This window comes from Indicator indicator, chromosome 1, assembly GCF_027791375.1.
Source record: "Indicator indicator isolate 239-I01 chromosome 1, UM_Iind_1.1, whole genome shotgun sequence".
In the NCBI taxonomy this organism is placed as follows: Eukaryota; Metazoa; Chordata; class Aves; order Piciformes; family Indicatoridae; genus Indicator; species Indicator indicator.
Genome location: NC_072010.1, coordinates 118476998 through 118496285, shown reverse-complemented (window position 1 = coordinate 118496285; position 19288 = coordinate 118476998). Strand labels below are relative to the sequence as shown.

Here is a 19288-nt window from a genome sequence, read left to right as displayed (position 1 = left end):
ATACACTTTTTTATATATGGAGTTGATTTTTAGAAATGTAAACAAATAAAGCATAGCAACATTCTTAGTAAATATCAATTACAAGCCTGAGTGTCTGCACACATGCACACTAATGAGACATTTACCCAAAATTCAAGAGCAAACACTAAACCACTTCCTAGATGCAATTTATTTGCTTCAGTTGAGGCTCCTGAAACTTTGACAAGCCTGAAAAGAGTTTGCTTCTTTAATAGCATTCTAGAAATCAGATCTAAAAATGGTGCTTTATACCAGTCTTCACTTTCCTGCCCCAACCCTCAAAGAATGAACAGAACATGAAAAAGTACCAGAAAGCCAACTACCACAAAAAAGAGAAAAAAATCCATTATTAGAACTAGGCCTCAAGTACTTTCTTCATTAAAAAGAGACTCTTACCTGGACCATAAAATATTCACAGAAACTCCACCCTGGTTCAGTCCTTTTCTCTCTCAAAGTTCTCATGTCATCTTCAAACTTGCCTAAGTTTTTGGTAAAAGACATGAGAAGCAATGTCCTGAGTTTGGTCAGGAAGGCATTCCAAGATTCCTGAGAACGGGAAGAGTCTTTCAAAGGGTCAGAAAGTACCACACATCTGTTAAGAGATAAAAATTATTGTTGGGAAGGTAAACATAAAATTCACATATAAATGCACATTTGGATACTGTGCATACTTGAGAGATTCTGAGTGAACAAAATTTAGTTTTTCATTCAACAATGATCAGAGATTAAAAAAAAGTTGAGAGTGGACTGTTTGTTTTGGGGCAGGTATGCTGAGGTTTGGGGGGTTTTTTGTTTAGCTTTTAATGGCCTTTTAAAAACTTTTCCATCTATGCTTAAGTCTGTGATACAGTTTACAAGAAGAGTTAAGCATTTTCCATACAGTGAGTATTTTTTTGTGAAGAAAACAATGGATACGTAATTCCAATTACTTAAACATAAGTAATACTGTAGCTATCCAAGAAAGAGAAAAAAAAAAAAAAGAAGTATGCTTAGCAATACAAATCAGCAGAACAGTAATTATAGTTATTCCTGGCAAGGACTGTGCAAGATAGAAATCAAGATCCATTAGATCACACATAGTCAGCCTTTCCTAAGTCACTTAAAATAATCCTCCATAATATATTCTTACAGTATCTCAATTTATTTTTACACATCCTATGTGCTAAAGCATCCACTGCTTTTCTCAGAAAACAAACAAATAAATAAATAAACGGATCCCATTAATTCACAAATAAATCAGTCTTCTTCAGAATATTTTATTTCCTCAGGTTTTTTTCTATCACAATTTTGTAACGTTTAAAAAACTAAAAATATTTCTAAAGGCAGGGAAAACTCATAAAACATTTCCAGCTAGAAAAGTCATCTTATCCTATGGCAAAATGATTAAAGCAAGCAACCAAGAGGAAATTGAATCAGAGCTGTTCAAACTATTTTCCCAAATAATTCTATACCAAACAGTTGAGGTGAAATGGAAGTGCTGCAAATGTACAATGTGTTATAACTTGCTGACCTGCCAGTCACTGTCAGCTCACACCAAAGTACAATGAGCACTTCCATCTACTCTTTTCAACTTCAAATGTTTACCTTGTCCCTCATTCTTAGAGGGAAAATCTTCTATGCCCAAGGTTAAAAGGAAAATAATAAAGTAATATATAAAAGATTCAGCACAATGTTTCAGAATAAGGAAGACTACCTATAAAAGTTGGCTTCAAATTAAGATTTGTGATTTTGTTGCCTTTCATGAAAGTAGAAGTAGTTTCATATATTCATTATTATTTTCCTTACAATAAAAATATCTGAAGAAACTGGCTTTGAGTTAATTACCTCATAGTGGAAAGATGATTAAGTGCAATACAGAAAGAGCAATGGTAAATAACCCTATTGGCTTCATCTTCACTTCACTCCCACTACCTGTACTTCTGATACCAATTTTGCAAACAGCAACACAAATGGAAAAACCTGAAGCTCTAAAAACTGATTATTATCACACCATTCCCTTTAACCTCTCTTAGACAAGAGGAGATACTTGAAAGCTTTCTGAAACAGGTTTCAAAGCCAATATGAATCCAGGAAGAACTGAAAATAAACTTCTCCCCTTATAGCTTGTGTTGATCATCTTCAAAGCACAGTCTTACAGTACCATCAGTTTGAATGCTCAACATTAAGGAGAAACCTTAAATGAGCAAGGAACCAGTTACATAGGGAGTTGAGGCTTTTAATCAGCACACTAGTCAAAAAGCTAAAATGTCTGCAACTAAAAGAAGCTTACCTGTCACTTTGTTTGTTACAGAAGTCATTTCTTATTTTGTCTACGATAGAGGTGCGAGGAAGGATATTTGTTTTGTTCTTCTTCTTGGCATCACTCTCAACCACCACAATTAGCCAGTCCACCGAGCTGTGAGCTTTGAGAACATTCTGCCACTTGGTGATGTCATCCTTGACTGTAGTTTTGTACACTTCTGTGTCCTGGGATGAGAAGTGGCAAATCATCAAATCAAATGGACATGTTGAACAGTATAAAAAGCAAATTTTGTTCCAACAAAAGACAAATAGGAAAACGTATCAAACAGAATTCATGACACAAATTATTTACTGAAAGAAGTCAAATAAGGTGTAGTAAGATTTTAGTCTCTGAATTTATTTCTAGTATTTTGGTTAACAGTAAATCTCAGTATTTGGTACACTGACAATCTTTACTGAATTTAAGATTTTAAAGCAATTTAAATCCTTATTTTACACATTCTTGAACTTTGCAACAAAACTGTGTTTCAAATGACAAAGCTGAACTGTTTTATTCTCACATAGTAACAGAAGTGTGATACTTGTGCCTTCTAACACTGCTCAAATCTTAAAACTTTTTAAAAGCTTTTTCATAAAAATAATAATTAAAAAACACTCAGAAGTGTCGTTTGGCACTTTTTTGGCTTCTGGGTTGGTGTTAAACAGATCAGACAGCTCTTAAGGCTGTTCTGGATACTTTTGGACTGGTCACAGATCAGGTAACACCTTTGTCTTTCAACTGGAAAATTAATTCAACCTAAAAGCAGTGAACTGTAGATAAACAGGATTAAGACATCTCATATATTGCCCAGTTTTGATTGCTAACACATACTAACATGTGACACATATGGGAAGATGAACTAAGGAGAAAATACATATCTTAAGATCTAATGTCATGAATACACCACAACTTAAGAAGTCTACCCACATTTCACATTTCTGTATTATGAAGCAAGAGTGCTGTGCTACTGCCATAACACTGCTAGACCCTGGCTTTTTTTTCATGACAAAGTACTGAAAATAGGTTATCAAAAGCCTGTTCTCTTAGTGTCAAACAACATTTCAAAGAAACACTGCAAAAAGTACTCAAACTAAGTTTTGTTTCCAATAACATCTGGCATGCAAGCTTATGCAATTGTTCAAACAAGCATGAAAATCAAATGAAAAACACCAGACAGCACAAGCAGAAAGTCAAAACCATTTCATTTTTAAATCCAAGTACCCGGTTTTTCATGTTTTCCTAACACTTACACAACATTCTGTCCAATAAATATGAAGAAAGGGAAAAGTCAAAAGGGCCTTGTTCCCCTCTTTGGGTAATAGCTCCTCTTTAAACTGAACAAAGTTAGATTCCAGATGAATCATCTTTGGAGCACGGCCGTAAGACCTACAAAGTTTAAAACCGGAAATCAGTGGGTGAGACATATGTAGCAGAATACAAAAATGGACGTGTATTTCAGGGAAGAGGAATAAACTGAAACACTCTGGTATTGAAAATTCTCAAACTATGCTTACCGTAGTTTATATGAAGTGCATTACAATTTGTTACCACTTGAAACGAGATGGATACCCCTTTTTATAGTTTACATAAAGTGCATTACAATTTGTTATCACTTGAAACAAGATGGATACTCCTTTTTATAGTTCATATAAAGTGCATTACAATTTGTTGTCACTTGAAATGAGATGGATACTCCTTTTTATAGTTTATATAAAGTTCATTACAATTTGTTATCGCTTGAAATGAGATGGATACTCCTTTTTGCAAGAACAAGAGCTAGAAGCATTTCAGCTTTCGTCAAAATGCTGTGTCTCTAGGATTTCTAAAAGGAGGAATAGCAAATAAGAAAATGCCCCCAAGTATTTTTCCCCAATTAGAATACTATACTAAACTTTTTGCAAGGAAGTACATCTAATTCTACATAAATTCTTCCTATATTCTCATTAAGAAAACAGCATGTCACTTTCAGAACCTGTCTGGCAAGGGACATCAAAGCACACACCAAGACAAACCCACAAGCACGAAACCAAAAAGAAACACAGCTTTACTATCATGTTTCTTTAGGTGAGGTTCAACATAGCTGAGTGGAAATGCTCTTCCTGAACCATATTTACTTTGGCAATCTAAGTTTTCCTTTCCTCAAGTCAATTGTTATATTCAACTCAATTTATGGCAAGCACATCTCAGAGCAAAAGAAAAAAAATACACACTTTCCCAAGCCTAAAAATACAGACTGAATTACTACTACACAATAAAATGGAAACTTACCTCCTCCATTCCATGGGTTCTCTAGGAAGCTGCTGAGAAAGTATAGGGTATAAGGAAGTAAATAAATTTTGATCTCCAGCACCTAAAATTCAAAGGGATTAATCAATTATCATGTGTAAATTATAGAAAACAGTTTAATAAACTATACTATTAAGGGTTTGTTCTTTCAATAAAAATATGCAAGTTTGTCTGCTATGTGGAAACTGGAGTCTAGCACTGAACTAGACTTTAAAAATCACATGCTCCCACAACTCAATATAACACTTCAACAAGACACATAACACATCTACCATTATAGCTTCCTATTACAATTTACCACATAGCTACATCACCCTTATACCAAAGAGAACAGCATCCATACAGCTAGGCCAACTCTAAAAGCTAAACAAGCAACTCCATAGCCAGAGTCATTTGCTATACAATATGTATTAGGAGAATACCACTCGAGAATTTAGCCTTTGCAAACCAAAAGCCTTTTTTTAGACAGTGCATCACAGTATATCAGAGGTTGGAAGGGACCTCAAGAGATCATCAGGTCCAACCCCCCTGCCAAAGCAGGATCACTTAGGGTAGTCTGCACAGGAATGCATCCAGGTGGGTTTTGAAAGTCTGCAGAGAAGGAGACTCCACAACCTCTCTGGGCAGCCTGTTCCAGTGCTCCGTCCACTGTAAAGAAGTCTCTCCTCATGTTGAGGTGAAATCTTCCATGTTCAAGTTTAAATTGTTGTTCCTTGTCTTATTACTTTGAACCACTGAAAAGAGCCTGGCCCTATCATGTCCCTTCTGTAGCTGGGCCTACCATGAGAAAATTAGCATTAGCAAGTGTTTTGTGCTTTACTAGGTTTGATTCCTCCCTCTCTCTCTCTCCATTTTGCTGGGACTGCTGTTAGCATGAAGCAGCTTCCTGCCCTCCACAGTGTTCTTGCTATCTTCAGAAACATCAGCTCTGCTAACATGGTGCAGGTCCCCTGGAGCTGGCCCTACACTGACACACAAACCTGTGGTTAGGCTTGAATCACTTTGGCTTTGAACAACTGCATTAAATTCAACACCATTGGAGCAGCTACTTACATAGAAAATGAAACAAACTATAGTCTACCATAAGAGAAAAAAATATGAATTATCAATAGCCTAGGAATATAAATTCTTAAATTCAGTTCTTTTCCTCTGGGAGCAGGGGGGACATGACAAGGAAGAGACAGGCTCAGAGTAAGTTCTTCCAACTTCTGATGGTTATCAGCATCTTTGAGCAAAGAGATAGTAAACTCTGGAACAACATACTTTGTCTGGCACTATAGAATCCAAACTGATCAATCAACCATACTAGCCAATGCATAATCCCAAAGAGTCTTTCAAGATGCTTAAAAGGAAGACATTGCATTTGACATCTGGCAGACACATTCACCTGAGAACTAAGTATGGTTAAAAATGTATATGCCACTGCACTTCACCATAGTTCTAAAATCTGTTATGTGCACTCCCCAAATCTAGGAGAATGAGCTGGCCCATACCTGTTTAACTGGTGTCATTTATTAAATCCTTCATATGCACGTTACCCTGAGTTATCACAGCTATTGCTCCCTTCCCTGTACTTCCTCCTTACTACTTCATCTTTGGCTGTATCTTCCTCTAAGAGAGACTGCAATTCTAAAACATCCTTTACTTCCTCCTATGGACACTCAACTGTTGTCCCTTCTCTCTCCACCCCACTCTTCCCCAAGATCTCTGGAGCTCAAGAGCTACATTTTCCAATTTAGAATTTATATATAGATGATTCTGCTATTTCCTGGTAATTTTCCACCTGTTTCCCCTTTAGAGTCACCTGCCTGGTGTAACCTGTGGCCCTTTCTTGTTCTATCACTTGGTACTAGGGAGAAAAGATTGACCCTCACCTCACTACGATCTCCTTTCAAGTACTTGTACAGAGCAATGAGTCTTCCCTCAGCCTCCTCCTCTCTAAATAATCCCAGATCCCTCAGCCACTCTTCAGAAGACTTGTTCCCCAGGCCCTTCACCAGCTTTGTTGCACTTCTCTGGACATGCTTCAGCAACTCAATGTCCTTCTTGTAGTGAGGGGCCCAAAACACTATTTGAGGTGTAGCCTTAGCAGTGCCGAGCACAGGGGCACGATCACTTCCCTGGTCCTACTGTCCCACACTGCTCCTGACACAAGGCAGGATGATGCTGGACTTCTTGGCCACCTGAGCACATTGCTGGCTCACGTTCATATGGCTGTCAGCCAGCATCCCTAGGCTCATTTTTATTGGGCATCTTTCCAGCCACTGTGTCCCAAGCCTGTAGCATTGCAGGGGGTTGTTGTGGCCCAAGTGCAGGACCCAGCCCTTGGCCTTGTTAAATCTCACACAACTGACCTCAGCCCACCAAACCAGCCTGTCCAGATCCCTTTGCAGAGGCTTGCTACCCTCCAGCAGATCAACACTCCCACCCAATTTAGTGTCATCAGCAATCACCTTCATCCTGTTCTATTTGGATTAACTGTACTGTACCAAATCTAATTTAAGCCTATAAGCAAATATCTAAAATGAATAGTGACACAAGTGCTAGCCATATTGCTAATGCTGTGTTATACACAGTTACAACAGCTCTATGAGCTAAGCCACAGAGAACAGCCTATTGATTTGCAACTCATTACTGCCTATAGAAAGAGAAACACAACTTAGCAACAGCATGATGACCACATCAAAATGATAGCCCATGGAGCTGGAAGCCTGACTGAAAGAACAAACCATGCATTTTACCTCTGGAGCATAACAAAGAGCTCTTTCTGCACTGCACCTGAAAATCCGACATATACCAAAAAGGAGTTTCAGAATTCAACACACTGAGTAAAAAGGACTCCTCTGTATTACAGGGGAACAGAAGAACTACTCAATGATAATGTCTAAGCACCTTGCTATTCGAGACAACCACATCACATTATCAGCTTAAGAAAGACACATTCGTTTCTAAACCCGTCGATTTTTCCTCCTGCACTGGTTTTGGGGGCATGTAAAATACACATTAGAATGTGTTTTATGATCGAGGTAAAACTATTGTCTAGCATTACAAGAAAAGGGAGCTAGACCTTCAATACAAAACACATCAGCTATCTTTTGAACACAGACCAAACACTGCTATCACGTATCACAAGCATGCAAAAGGCATGTTGGGTTCTGCTCAACTAGATCCTGCATCTATTGTAATTGGTGTGTTTGAGCTCTTCAAGCCAAGAAGACTGAAAATTACTTTATCAGCAGGCAACACTAGCACAGCACTGACACTGGACAAACATCATGACTAGTTAATAGTAACATCCATAAGAGTTGCAAGATGGACACTAAGTTATTAACTGCTTGCTACTGGACTCTGGGAGGGAGAGATGCACCCTGTAACAAGTAGACAAGTAAGAGCACAACCTTCACAAATCACAGGAAAGATCCTGAGATATCACTCTAGGTTTAGAGTGGAGATGTGCAACATTCCTATGACTCAGAGACCTTAAGCATGGTAGAATCATAGAATAATAGGATGGTTTGGGTTGGAAGGGACCTTAAAGATCATCTAGTTCCAACCTCACTGTCATGGGCAGTGACACATTCCACTAGACCAGGTAGCTCAAAGCCCTATCCAACTTGGCCTTGAACACTTCCAGGAAGGAGGGATCCACTTCTCTGGGCAACTTGTTCCAGAAGTCTCAAGTCTCATTCTGTTCTTTATATATGTCTCAGAAGCATTAGTAGTTGCTACATCCATTATCTGCCTTCCAGTATATTGCAAGTTTTGCTTGTTTCTGACTGAATTCTATGAGTTTTGAAAGAATCATTCCAAAACTACCAATAACCCTGGACTTCAAACTCACCAAACCCCAAAATTCTGCACAAAAGTCTGAGAATTGCTTTAAACATTTTGTTGTAAGGTTTTTTTGGTTTGGGTTGGGTTTTTTGAGAGGGCTGGTGGTGGTGGTTGTTTTGGGATTGGGTTTTGTTGTTGGTTATCTGGAGTTGTGTGGTTTAAAAAACAACCAACCAAACAGAACAACAACAAAGAGCAACAACAAACAAAACCCCAAATCCAGACTCATGTGGCCAGATACCTAAGCACAACTGCATCACTTCAAATTCATTTCAGAGGAAGAGTCTCAACAGTGATGACTCGAAGGATTCTCAGGAATGGATGAAAGCTGCTCCTAACCAACATATAAGGATGAAAGGATCCAGCTGAAAAGGAGAAGGAAGGATATGCATATATGGGAAGGAAAAGTAATTCTGGAATCCTATCATAAATGAAACCAAGCAGTCTTCTAGAGAAAGTTTTTCTCCTTTTAGAATTGACATAATCAAATAAGACCTAAATTTCTGATAGCAATTTTAACTATGGAGTAACATTAGAGCCATCCTTTACCACTTAAAACACAGTAAAAACTGCATATCTTGTGTTTTATTATACTTTGTCTAATACAATTATTTTATAAATAATATTTAATTACAGGTAATAGGTTTACAGTATTTAAATTTCATATCTATTTTAAAATATATTCTACAGTGTCTTTATATTATAAATTGAATACATATTTTTAATTGTTCTATTGTAATACTTAATTTTTTTAGAATAGGGAAAAAATGCTAATCTATAACCTCTGCAGCACCTGTCTTAGCTTTTATACCATGTATGTCTGTATTAATCTACTCCCCATCTAGATGTGTGTGTGTTGACAAAATACAGAAAAAAAAAAAGTCATTTTTTAAATGATGACACTCCAAGTAAAGAGTGGGTCTCTATATGAAGTAGTAACACTTATTTTAACTAACAAGACAACAGCATGCAGTAATGTTCAAATGTTATATATTAAAGAGAACTACTTCTGGAGAAAGGGAAGAAAGAAGAAAGCACATTTTTGTGGGTTTTTTTTTTCCACATTACAAAGTTCAGAAGGTATGCCCTTTGCCACTTACCTAAACACTTTAAAAATAAATTAAGACTAACAGGTATCTCTTCAGAAATCAAAGGCAAATAAAGCATTAGAGCCTTAAAAGGGTTTTAGGATAAGGCTAAATCAAACACCGAATCAGACAGTGTAAGTGGAAAACATTTATGTGACTTCCAAAGACTTGATTTCCAGAAAACTGGCAGCCCAAATATTACAATAGCCAGGTCAGGCAGAAGAGGATCAATGCTTACTCAAATGATTGTAAACCTGGCTGTAAATATTCATTCCATGAACCAAGCCTTTCTATACCTTTTGCTCAAGGGCAGGCTGTATCCCTACACAGCAGCTTATACACATAAACCAGGGGACAAATTCTGAAACTTACATTAGCCAAGAACTGAAACAGGCAGCTAATGCCAAAACTCTCCTTGCTTACATTACAGCATAATGCAAAGGCGACTGAGTATCCCAGTAAATACAGCCCCAGAAGACCATTATGAACGCTCAAACTATTAATTGTAAAAATGTTGCTGCTTTTTTTTACAGGTCCCATATATTCATTTTCTTCATTACTTCCTCCTTGTCTTTCTCCCTGATATTTTGGAAGATCAAATCAATGCAGCCATCCTCGCTTTCTTGCATCCCTGTCTAGGACATGTGTTTTGCTGCAGATCTTTACAAGCAAGGTAAGAGAACCAGAATGACCACCTTAACAGGACACCCAGGAGAAACGTACAGTCTTTGTGGCAGCTGTCTGGTACAGAAGAATCATAATATACTGACATTTTTAAGTTTGATGCCCACCAAATACCCCACCAAAATTCCCAGGAATCTTTTTTTCTACAACTTTCCAAACTTGTCAGATGCTTATAAGGCTTTGCCACTGCAGAATCTGAACATCTCTTTTTTTTTTTTTTCTTTTGACTCTAGAGGAAATTATCCCCAACCCACTAACTACAGAGAGTGTAAAACAAAAACTCCTGAGGTCAGCTGACTAAAGAAGACAAATATTTTCCTTTGATACCAATGACAAACTCAGTCAACTGAGATAAAAGGCTTCAGATAGCTTTAAAACAGCTCACTGCCAAGACTGCACTTTGGTGTGGTTCTGTTTTGTTTTCATCCCCAAATATCAGTCACAGCTTACCTTTCTGATCCCATTTATTTTTTCACTACCAAAAAGTTCTGCTATGAATCTTTTTTTCATAGTTCACTAGCCTGCTATAAATGGATTCACCTGAAGCTTTGGAAGGCTCGTAGGGTTTTTGTATTTGCTTCTTTTAAAGGTCCTGCCCAGATTTATACTCAAAAGAGGTCCAAAAACTGAAACACAAGACAGCTTAATTGCTATATAAAAATCTTAGCTGATTCACTAGTAGCCTGCAGAAAAAAATCCTTTAGTAAAGCTGTACATCTTTACTTACTATTGCACTAGGAAAACCATGAAATAGGGGATAAGATTAACAAGAATATGTAGCTTCTGAAGGCATGTAATCATAACAGAATATTATTGGATCAACTACATGATACTGCTGACTTACAATGCAGACAGGAGTCCTGTGAGAAGAGGAAAAACATATTTATAGGATACAGTTATTTAAAAGTTCTCAGTAGCAGCAAATCATTCTAATCACTTGGGCTACATGCCACTTCTTATTTGCACATTTTTTGCTACATCTACCTACCAGTAACAGAAGAACTTTTGAACCAAGCTCTTCCAGTCCCAGAACAATATTCTTAACCATAACCATTTATTTTCACTCCGAAAAGACATAAACTTCTTTTCACCTCCGCTTTACTTCTATTAACTTCTTCTGTTTATGCTGCTCTTGTAGATATTTGTGAATGTTTTCTACCCTTGGGCCTACAACAATTTTGCTGATGGTTGTGCTCTTGATGTAACAGAGCACATTCTGAATAGGGACTAGATGAAAGTGATGCATTCCATTATCTCCAAACATCACTGCACTAAGTGTTGACAGTGAGAACATACACATGCACAAACAATATATAAACAAATACTGTGAGTTGATTAAGGAATATTCACCACTGCATTAAGATAATTACATTAAAAGAAAAAAACCACCAGATTGGTAGGAAAGCTATGGAAAAACCTATGATTTACTTCATTTAGCAAGTGTCTTCACTCTTCAGCTTCCTCTTTATATAGACAGACACAGATATAAGTGCAAACCAGCTACATAAGGACAAGTTCTTTCATCAGAACACTTGTCTGATATGTATGTGCAAGAACATTATACTGAAGTTCCAAAGACCTTCTCAAATTTAAGTTTCACATAGGACTCAGGAGAAGGAAGCAACATTGTTCAGGTTTCCTAAAAAACTAATCTGCATTGTTTTACAGACATCAAGTCAACACTGCAAAGAAACTACCCAAGTTCAAGATGCCTGATGGAAATGCTCAACTTGCTTCTTTAAACAATTAATAATGCTAAAAATAGTATTTCTATAGCAGTATGAAAGCTAGAAGCTAACTTAAAATGGTTTGTAAACATACAAGGTCTGGTAGCAAAGCAGATACACTGCTACAAACTTGAATTGACAGTTTGCAAAGTAATGTGCCAGAGCAAGCCTAACCACAGCTGGACAAGGAAACTCCCCAGTGGGTTTACAATCTAGTAAGACTGACAATATAAAAACAAGATTCAAACTAATATGAAAAGGACTCATCACAGCACTCAGTCCTAACTGCAATATTGAGAAAAAAGGGAAAAAAAAAAAACCAACAAAGGGACAGCATCTTTCTGTGACTATACTACTTATTTACTACTTACATATATACTTATATACTACTTACATACTTATATACTCCTTACAGAACATGATTGTTTATCTGCCTAGGAAAAAATGCCTCAGAAGTTTTTAGTTAGACAGTTTGCCTGGCTAATTCTATTCATCTAGACTCTCTAGGTGGGGGTTGGTCTCTTCTCTCAGACAACCAGCAGCAGAACAAGAGGACACAGTCTCAAGTTGTGCCAGGGGAGGTACAGGCTGGATGTTAGGAGGAAGTTCTTCACAGAGAGGGTGGTTGCCCTTTGGAATGGGCTGCACAGGGAGGTGGTGGAGTCACCATCACTGGAGATGTTCAAGAGGAGACTGGACGAGGCACTTAGTGCCATGGTCTAGTTGATTGGACAGGGTTGGGTGATCGGTTGGACTGGATGATCTTGGAGGTCTCTTCCAACCTGGTTGATTCTATGATTCTATTAAAATTAGGAGGGTTTTGCCAATAATAAATACACCACAAACACAAGGAGAATACATCTACACACAAATTCTGAGGACAAAATTGAGTCACAGTACTGACATGAAAAATAGTGACAAGAACTGCATTTGCAATTGGCATCAAACGTAGAAGCCATGTGGAAGCTGCTGTTTTTCCTTTGCAGGCTGAGGCCTGTACATACATAGAATGTTGAGCTCAGGATTGGCCCAATACAGCAGATGACTGCTGTTACAATGCAGCCTAACTTATAGATTTGAAAGCATGTCAATCTTTACCATAGAAGCCTTTTCTTTCAGTGCACTGTCAAATTTATTTTGAGTAGATAAAAATATTCTGGAACGCACAGTGTTGAAAATAAATTTCATTTCAATCAAAATTTTATCCTTGGTTCTCTGTTATTAAGAATAAAGCCTAACTGTTATCAGAAGCATTTCAGGATACAAATGTTTAACTGACAGAGATTAATCTAAACTTCGTAGCTAGAGGAAACACTTATGTTCTGAGACAATCTCACTTTAACCTTCACCCTTCCTTTGTATAATCAAAACTAGCCATCCACTTGCAGGTCTGCTTTCCCCTCATTTGCACCTGCTAGGCAGGGCAGTCATCCCAGACAACTTAAACTGACTGAAATCAGTACTCCAAAACAAAAGGTAAACTGTTGAACAGCTTCTAATATTGTGCCTTTCAATGTATTTCCAACAAGCCAATACCAAGCCAACAGTTCTTAACCCGGAAAACCAAGCTTCACCTCCTCATAAATCACCAGTAACTGTAATGCTCAGAAGATGTTTCCTTCATGTCAGTCATTTTTGATGAATTCATTTGTTTGAAATACTGTGGTCTCTAAGTACTCCTCTGAACAAAGAAATACAGGAAACTAAACCAGCTAAAGCAAAGTGTATTCTCCATCAAAAGCAGATGTTTGCATGTTAAAATACAATCACTAGAGAGGTCTTCTCTGAGCATTTTGCTCAGTCAACAGTATTTTCTGAACTGGGTAGTCTTGACCAAGACACAGTGAAGATAGTACTGTATTGCATGTTCATAGCCCCAGAAATGACTCCCTTAGTCCAGGAGCAAGGCATACAAATGATGCATAACCTTCACATCATATCTCATTTGTAAGTACACTGCTATCATACTGTATGGTGGTAAGTCCGAAACATTCCGTAGCCACAAAGTACACTCACTCATTATTATGAAATTAATATTATTTCTAGTATCAGATAACTGGACTTGAACTGATATCTGATGAAATTCAATGTGTAGAATGTTGAAAATTTCCTCACGCAAAATGGCCAGAGGCCTTTTCTGCATTTACCGATAAAAAAGCAAGTTTGAGGTAAAACTGCATGCCCTTCAACAGACTGAAAGATATGTTACATAATAAAATCATAGAGGAACAGTAAGGACTGACATACAGCAATCACACCCCTCCCGACACACACACACACAGACTCTCCAATTCTGAATGCAGGACAAAGCCAGCAAACTCAGAAAGCAATCCACCACATCTTGTGGCGTAACACCAACAAAGAAGGCAAGTATATCCTTCAGGTGTTTGTGATATGTACATTTTTCTGATTTTTAAACCTGAAGTGAAATGGATTTCTTAAGTCTTGAAGTAGGTGAGCACAGGTACCACTTACTTAAGTTTATGAACTGGGGTGCATTAAGAGGAATGTGTCCAGCAGATCAAGGGAGGTTCTCCTCCCCCTCTACTCTGCCCTGGTGAGACCTCACCTGGAATACTGCATCCAGTTCTGGGCTCCCCAGTTCAAGAGGGACAGGGATCTACTCCACAGAGTCCAACAGAGGGGTACAAGGATGATAAGGGACTGGAGCACTGCCCTATGAGGAGAGGCTGAGAGCCCTGGGGCTTTTTAGTCTGGAGAAGACTGAGAGGGGATTTAATAAATGTTTACAAATATCTGAGGGCTGGGTGTCAAGAGGGAGGGGACAGGCTCTTCTTGATTGCACCCTGTGATAAGACAAGGGGTAATGGACATAAACTACAGCACAGGAGGTTCCACCTCAACATGAGGAAGAACTTCTTTACTGTAAGGGTCACAGAGCACTGGAACAGGCTGTCCAGAGAGGTTGTGGAGTCTCCTTCTCTGGAGACTTTCAAGACCCATCTGGATGCATTCCTGTGTGACCTGTGTTAGATTCTATGGTCCTGCTCTGGCAGGGTGATTGGACTCGACGATCTCCGGAGGTTCCTTCCAAGCACTAACATCCTGTGATCCTGTGAACTGCACCCAAAAAAAGGTAAAAACTTAAGAAAGAAAAAGTGCATTTACCAAATAGGCTGAAGAAAATATATACACACACAGAGTTCCACAGTTCTATAGTTACGAAGTTTCAGCGGGTTATTTTTTCTAAACATCAGTATCAGTCTAAGATAGTAGTATTATTCAGTCTAAGATCTTAATCATCAATGCCTATTTTGTAATAAGACAACAACACACCTGTGAAATAGTTTCTCTTTCACATGCACACAAAGCATTCCCAGTGTTTTACTGATGCAAGTGCAAATAAGTAGTTTGTGTCATCTGTATTTTTGACTAACAACAGCCACTGGTTATATTTCCTTTAAAACGTAAAAAAGCAGAACTGTCCACGCTGACCCGACTCACTTTACTTTTTCATTGAGAGCATTATAGATGTAGCTCACACGCTTGTTTTAAGAGAGTTTTGTGTGCAACCCGCTATACCTGTAAGAGCACAGGAGCTCATGTTTTGCATCAAGACCAGCATGCACATGTCCCAGCTGCCTGCCAATGACACCTAAAAGAACTAATTCATCACTGAAACCACACGATCCGGTTTGTTAAATAAACTGCCTGAGATGGAACCAAAGCACAGTAGTTAAATTATAATGTCAGTGTGAATCCATCAGTGGGAATCTCTCCTCATCACTGAGGATGTCTTATTTCTCGTGACTTCTCTGCTCTTGTAAAGCAAAACTGCACAAAGCTCGCTAGCAAGAAGTTTGGGGGTTACGATTTACTGTCGTATTTGAATTTCTTCTCCTAAGCACCCATCAGCATGGCACTCATTTTTGCTATGTACTGCAGCCCTGACACATACAGGAACAAACCCAAGTTTGTCCACTGCTATTCAAAGGAACAAAAAGCCAGTCAAGAAGCAAAACCCGCCCTCAGAGCACCTGGCAGGTGCCGTGTCCCTCAGCTCCGAGGGCCAGCACCCAGCGCTGCGGGCAGCCCGGTCGCCCTCCGCCTCGCCCCGCTCCTGCATTCCCTGCCGTGCCAGCACCTCGCACACTCCCCGGGCTTCTGCACCGCGGGCCCGCCCGCCGCCGGCACCACTGCTGGACCCCACCCTGGGCCGCCCTTCACCCGGGCCTGGGGTGGGGGCACCGGGCAGGGTCTCCTGCACCGCTCCGGACGGCCATTGCTGCCCCGCCCCCTCCCCCGGCACCGGCCAGCAACGCCCGTCTAGGCGCACTCACAGGTCACGATGGGCTTGTTCTCCATGGTGTAGATCACCGGGGGCTTCTCCCTGCCCTCCTCCTCGGCGGCCGCCGCCGTGGCGGAGTCCATGAGCAGGCGGGGTCCTCAGCCCCGGTTCCCCCGCCCGCTCGGCGCCATGGAAACAACGCCGCCACCGCTCCCACTTGCCAGGGGGCTGGGACGAACCGCTCCGCCTCGGGGCTTGCTGGCGTCCCCCCCCCACCTCCCCCCACCCCCTTCCCCGCGTCCCCGCAGCGCCGCTCCGGAGGGGAAGGCGGGCGAGCTCATCCGCTTCCTGGATCACCAGCTGAGCATTACCGCTTCCGGGGAGCGGTGCGGCCCGCCGGCGAGGGGCGGCAGCGTCCGCGCCCAGCGCGGCCGCACAAGAGTTAACCGGGAAAGCGGGGGGAAGGAAGGGAAGCGCGGGGCCACGGGATAGCCGGGGAGGGAGAGGCGGCGTGCGCCGGCGCGGAACCGATGTGGTACAGCCCCTTCCCTCCCGTCCCTGTTGTGCCCCGCGCAAGGGTAAGGAAGTGGCGGTCGCTGAGGCGCGGCCGGGCTTGCCTCCAGTCCGCCCTAGGCTTGGGGATGTGGAGACGTCAGGGCCGGCCTGCGTGCCCGAAGCTGCAGGTGGTCGGAGCGGGAGACTGCTTAGCTGTCCCCGGCTTGCCTCACCTGTCCCGCCCCGCGGAAACCGCAGGGCACTGGCATGAAGGGTCCCGCTGCAGGGTGCTCTGAGGCGACTGTGGCGAGGAGGACCCGGGTCAGCGTGCCCGGTTCACCCGGCATGAATGACATGCATCTTTACTGAAGTTCGTTACAGGACTTCTGTAAAGCTCTGGACTTCGTGGGCAGCAGCCCATGGCATGCGATGAAGCCGGACGGGGAGCAGGGAGAGAAGCTGGACAATCCCCGAGTCCGAGGGCAAAAGAGGTGGTGGTGGTTGTGCAGGGCCTAGAAAATGGCTTAGTGTGACAGATGCTTCACCAAATTTTCATGGCTGGATTTAAGCATCTGTTCATCAGCTGTGGCAGTATGCAGACCTAATGTTTCTTCCCAGGTAGAGAAAATGAAAGAAACAGAGGACTGCTTTGAGCTTCATTCCCATGGACTTTTCATGCCTACACCTCCGCTAGTTCAATGGGACCGTATTTTCCACTGACATCAAATACTTTAAGCAGTTTTGTTGCAGGCTGTGTTGAAGATATCCTTTACAGGTCATAGCACAGTGTACAGATCACAAGCAACAGCTGGCTGGCCTTATACATATGGAAACCATGAAGAAATGGTGAGGAGTTGCATGTATGGAGTGTTAGCTGAGAGGGAGGATTTTAGGGAACAGAAAAGAGGACATAGCATGGGCTAGTAATTAAGTGGAGGTGAACGAGATGCGTGAGCAAAACTGGCTTATACAAAGGAGGCACAATCGTCTGTATATTTCCATTCCAGAGCAGTGCACAGCAGTTTGAGCTGTGAATATGCCCCTTAAAGTCTGATGGTTTATACTGTAGATACTTTTTTAAACACATAGAAATAATACACGATTACACTATTATCAGGTCTAGTTAGTTATATTAGATTTCAGTACTCATAGAATTGATCTTTGTTTTACTGTAGACTGAGATGCTATTAATTTGTCTTTAATCTACTGTTCACCTTAGTCATTTGCAGTTTCTTCAGACATAAGAACTTAGAGGATTTATTTAGACTTTCCAAAAAGGAAGTAAAAAAAAGAAACAGAAGAGGATACTGAAAGGAGTCTACTACTACTTAGTACTGTTAGGGTAAGAAATGAAAAACATGCGTTTGTAAAGCTATGTGTAATCTAAGGTAGGACCATAAAAAGGTCTGTGTATTAATCACAACTGTTTCTTGCCCAGTGACGTTGTGCAGAGGTGGTTTGGGTGTTCAAGTATTTCTAGAAGTCAGTTTGTTTGGAACTTTCTGTCAGCCAAACCTTAACCCTATTTCCTGGGCTTAAAATGTGGGTTTTTTTTTTTATCGAAATAGTTACATCAACTTTGCAACATGTTTCATCCTGTACTGCAGGTGAATATTGCTGGTTTTAACTCTGTTGCTTTGATGGATGTTTCCAACTTGAATATTTTCATTGGCATTTGCACAGAAATTCTCTTTCACCTTAGTTGTAAAAGATTTGTTTTCCTGGCACAGTCAAAACCAAACTCCTTACAAGGCCCAAACATTAAGAATCTTATGTAGCACAACAGAATGTTGTGTCTGATTTTCGCGTGTAGATGAGCAGCTGGACACTAAACATTTTGGTTTTGTTTTTTTGTTTTTTTTTTTTTTTAGTGCTGCAAGTCAAGATGTATCATGGCACAATTTTATTTTAGAAATTAAAGCACTTATAATTTTATAGCATAATAAGTATGTGATGACTGCATGATTTACTGAAACAGGAAAGCAGTTACATATATGTGCAGAAGGTGATAAATTCCTTCTGGTAAGTTTCAAAGTGACCAATTTCATGCATCTGTCAAATAGTGCATCCTGCACAGTCCTAAACAACACAGATAGGAAAATAGGCAAATCCAAGTCAAATAAACAGGAGTCTTCCAACAGTCTCCCCTTACTGTAGAGTGTTTGTCCCCTTCTCTCAGAGATTAGAGGTAAGGTCAAGAGTTCATTGGGATTAAAGTTTTAATCACCACAGAATTTCATATATATTCAGTTTCCTCTGTCTTTTTTTATAGTTGCATTATAGCTGTTTCTATTAACAAACAAAAAAAACAACCCAACCCTATGTTTGCCTGGCTAGGTATTTTTGCTAGTGAGTGATTCACATGCAGTTGCACTTGTGGTTAACACAATATATCATTAGTATAGGCAGAAAAATCTAGAAGACTGAGGAAAGCAAGTTTTCACTGTTCTCAGGTGCTTAATTGCCAAAAGTACTTCAAAGTTTGACTAGGAAGTGGAATTGACTGATCTCTGATGGGAAAAGTAGATCTATTATAGCAAATTACACAGATGAAAAAAAATCAAGCATTTGGAAATTGGGATTTTGCAGATACTGTGCTTTTACCTTGCATTTTGAAATGGATGAA

General features: G+C 40.1%; 1 protein-coding gene across 1 annotated transcript in view; it reads right to left on the bottom strand.

The window, feature by feature from the left end:
• TRAPPC10 (trafficking protein particle complex subunit 10) overlaps positions 1 to 16310 on the bottom strand; it is a 45872-nt gene extending 29562 nt beyond the window's left edge. The window contains exons 1-5 of the mRNA XM_054383081.1: positions 16220 to 16310; positions 4568 to 4649; positions 3550 to 3685; positions 2288 to 2484; positions 415 to 610 (exon numbers count right to left, since the gene is read on the bottom strand). Of these exons, the coding sequence (XP_054239056.1) occupies positions 415 to 610; positions 2288 to 2484; positions 3550 to 3685; positions 4568 to 4649; positions 16220 to 16310 (702 nt within the window). The remainder of the gene's footprint in view (positions 1 to 414; positions 611 to 2287; positions 2485 to 3549; positions 3686 to 4567; positions 4650 to 16219) is intronic.
• Between the last annotated feature and the right edge of the window lie 2978 nt (positions 16311 to 19288).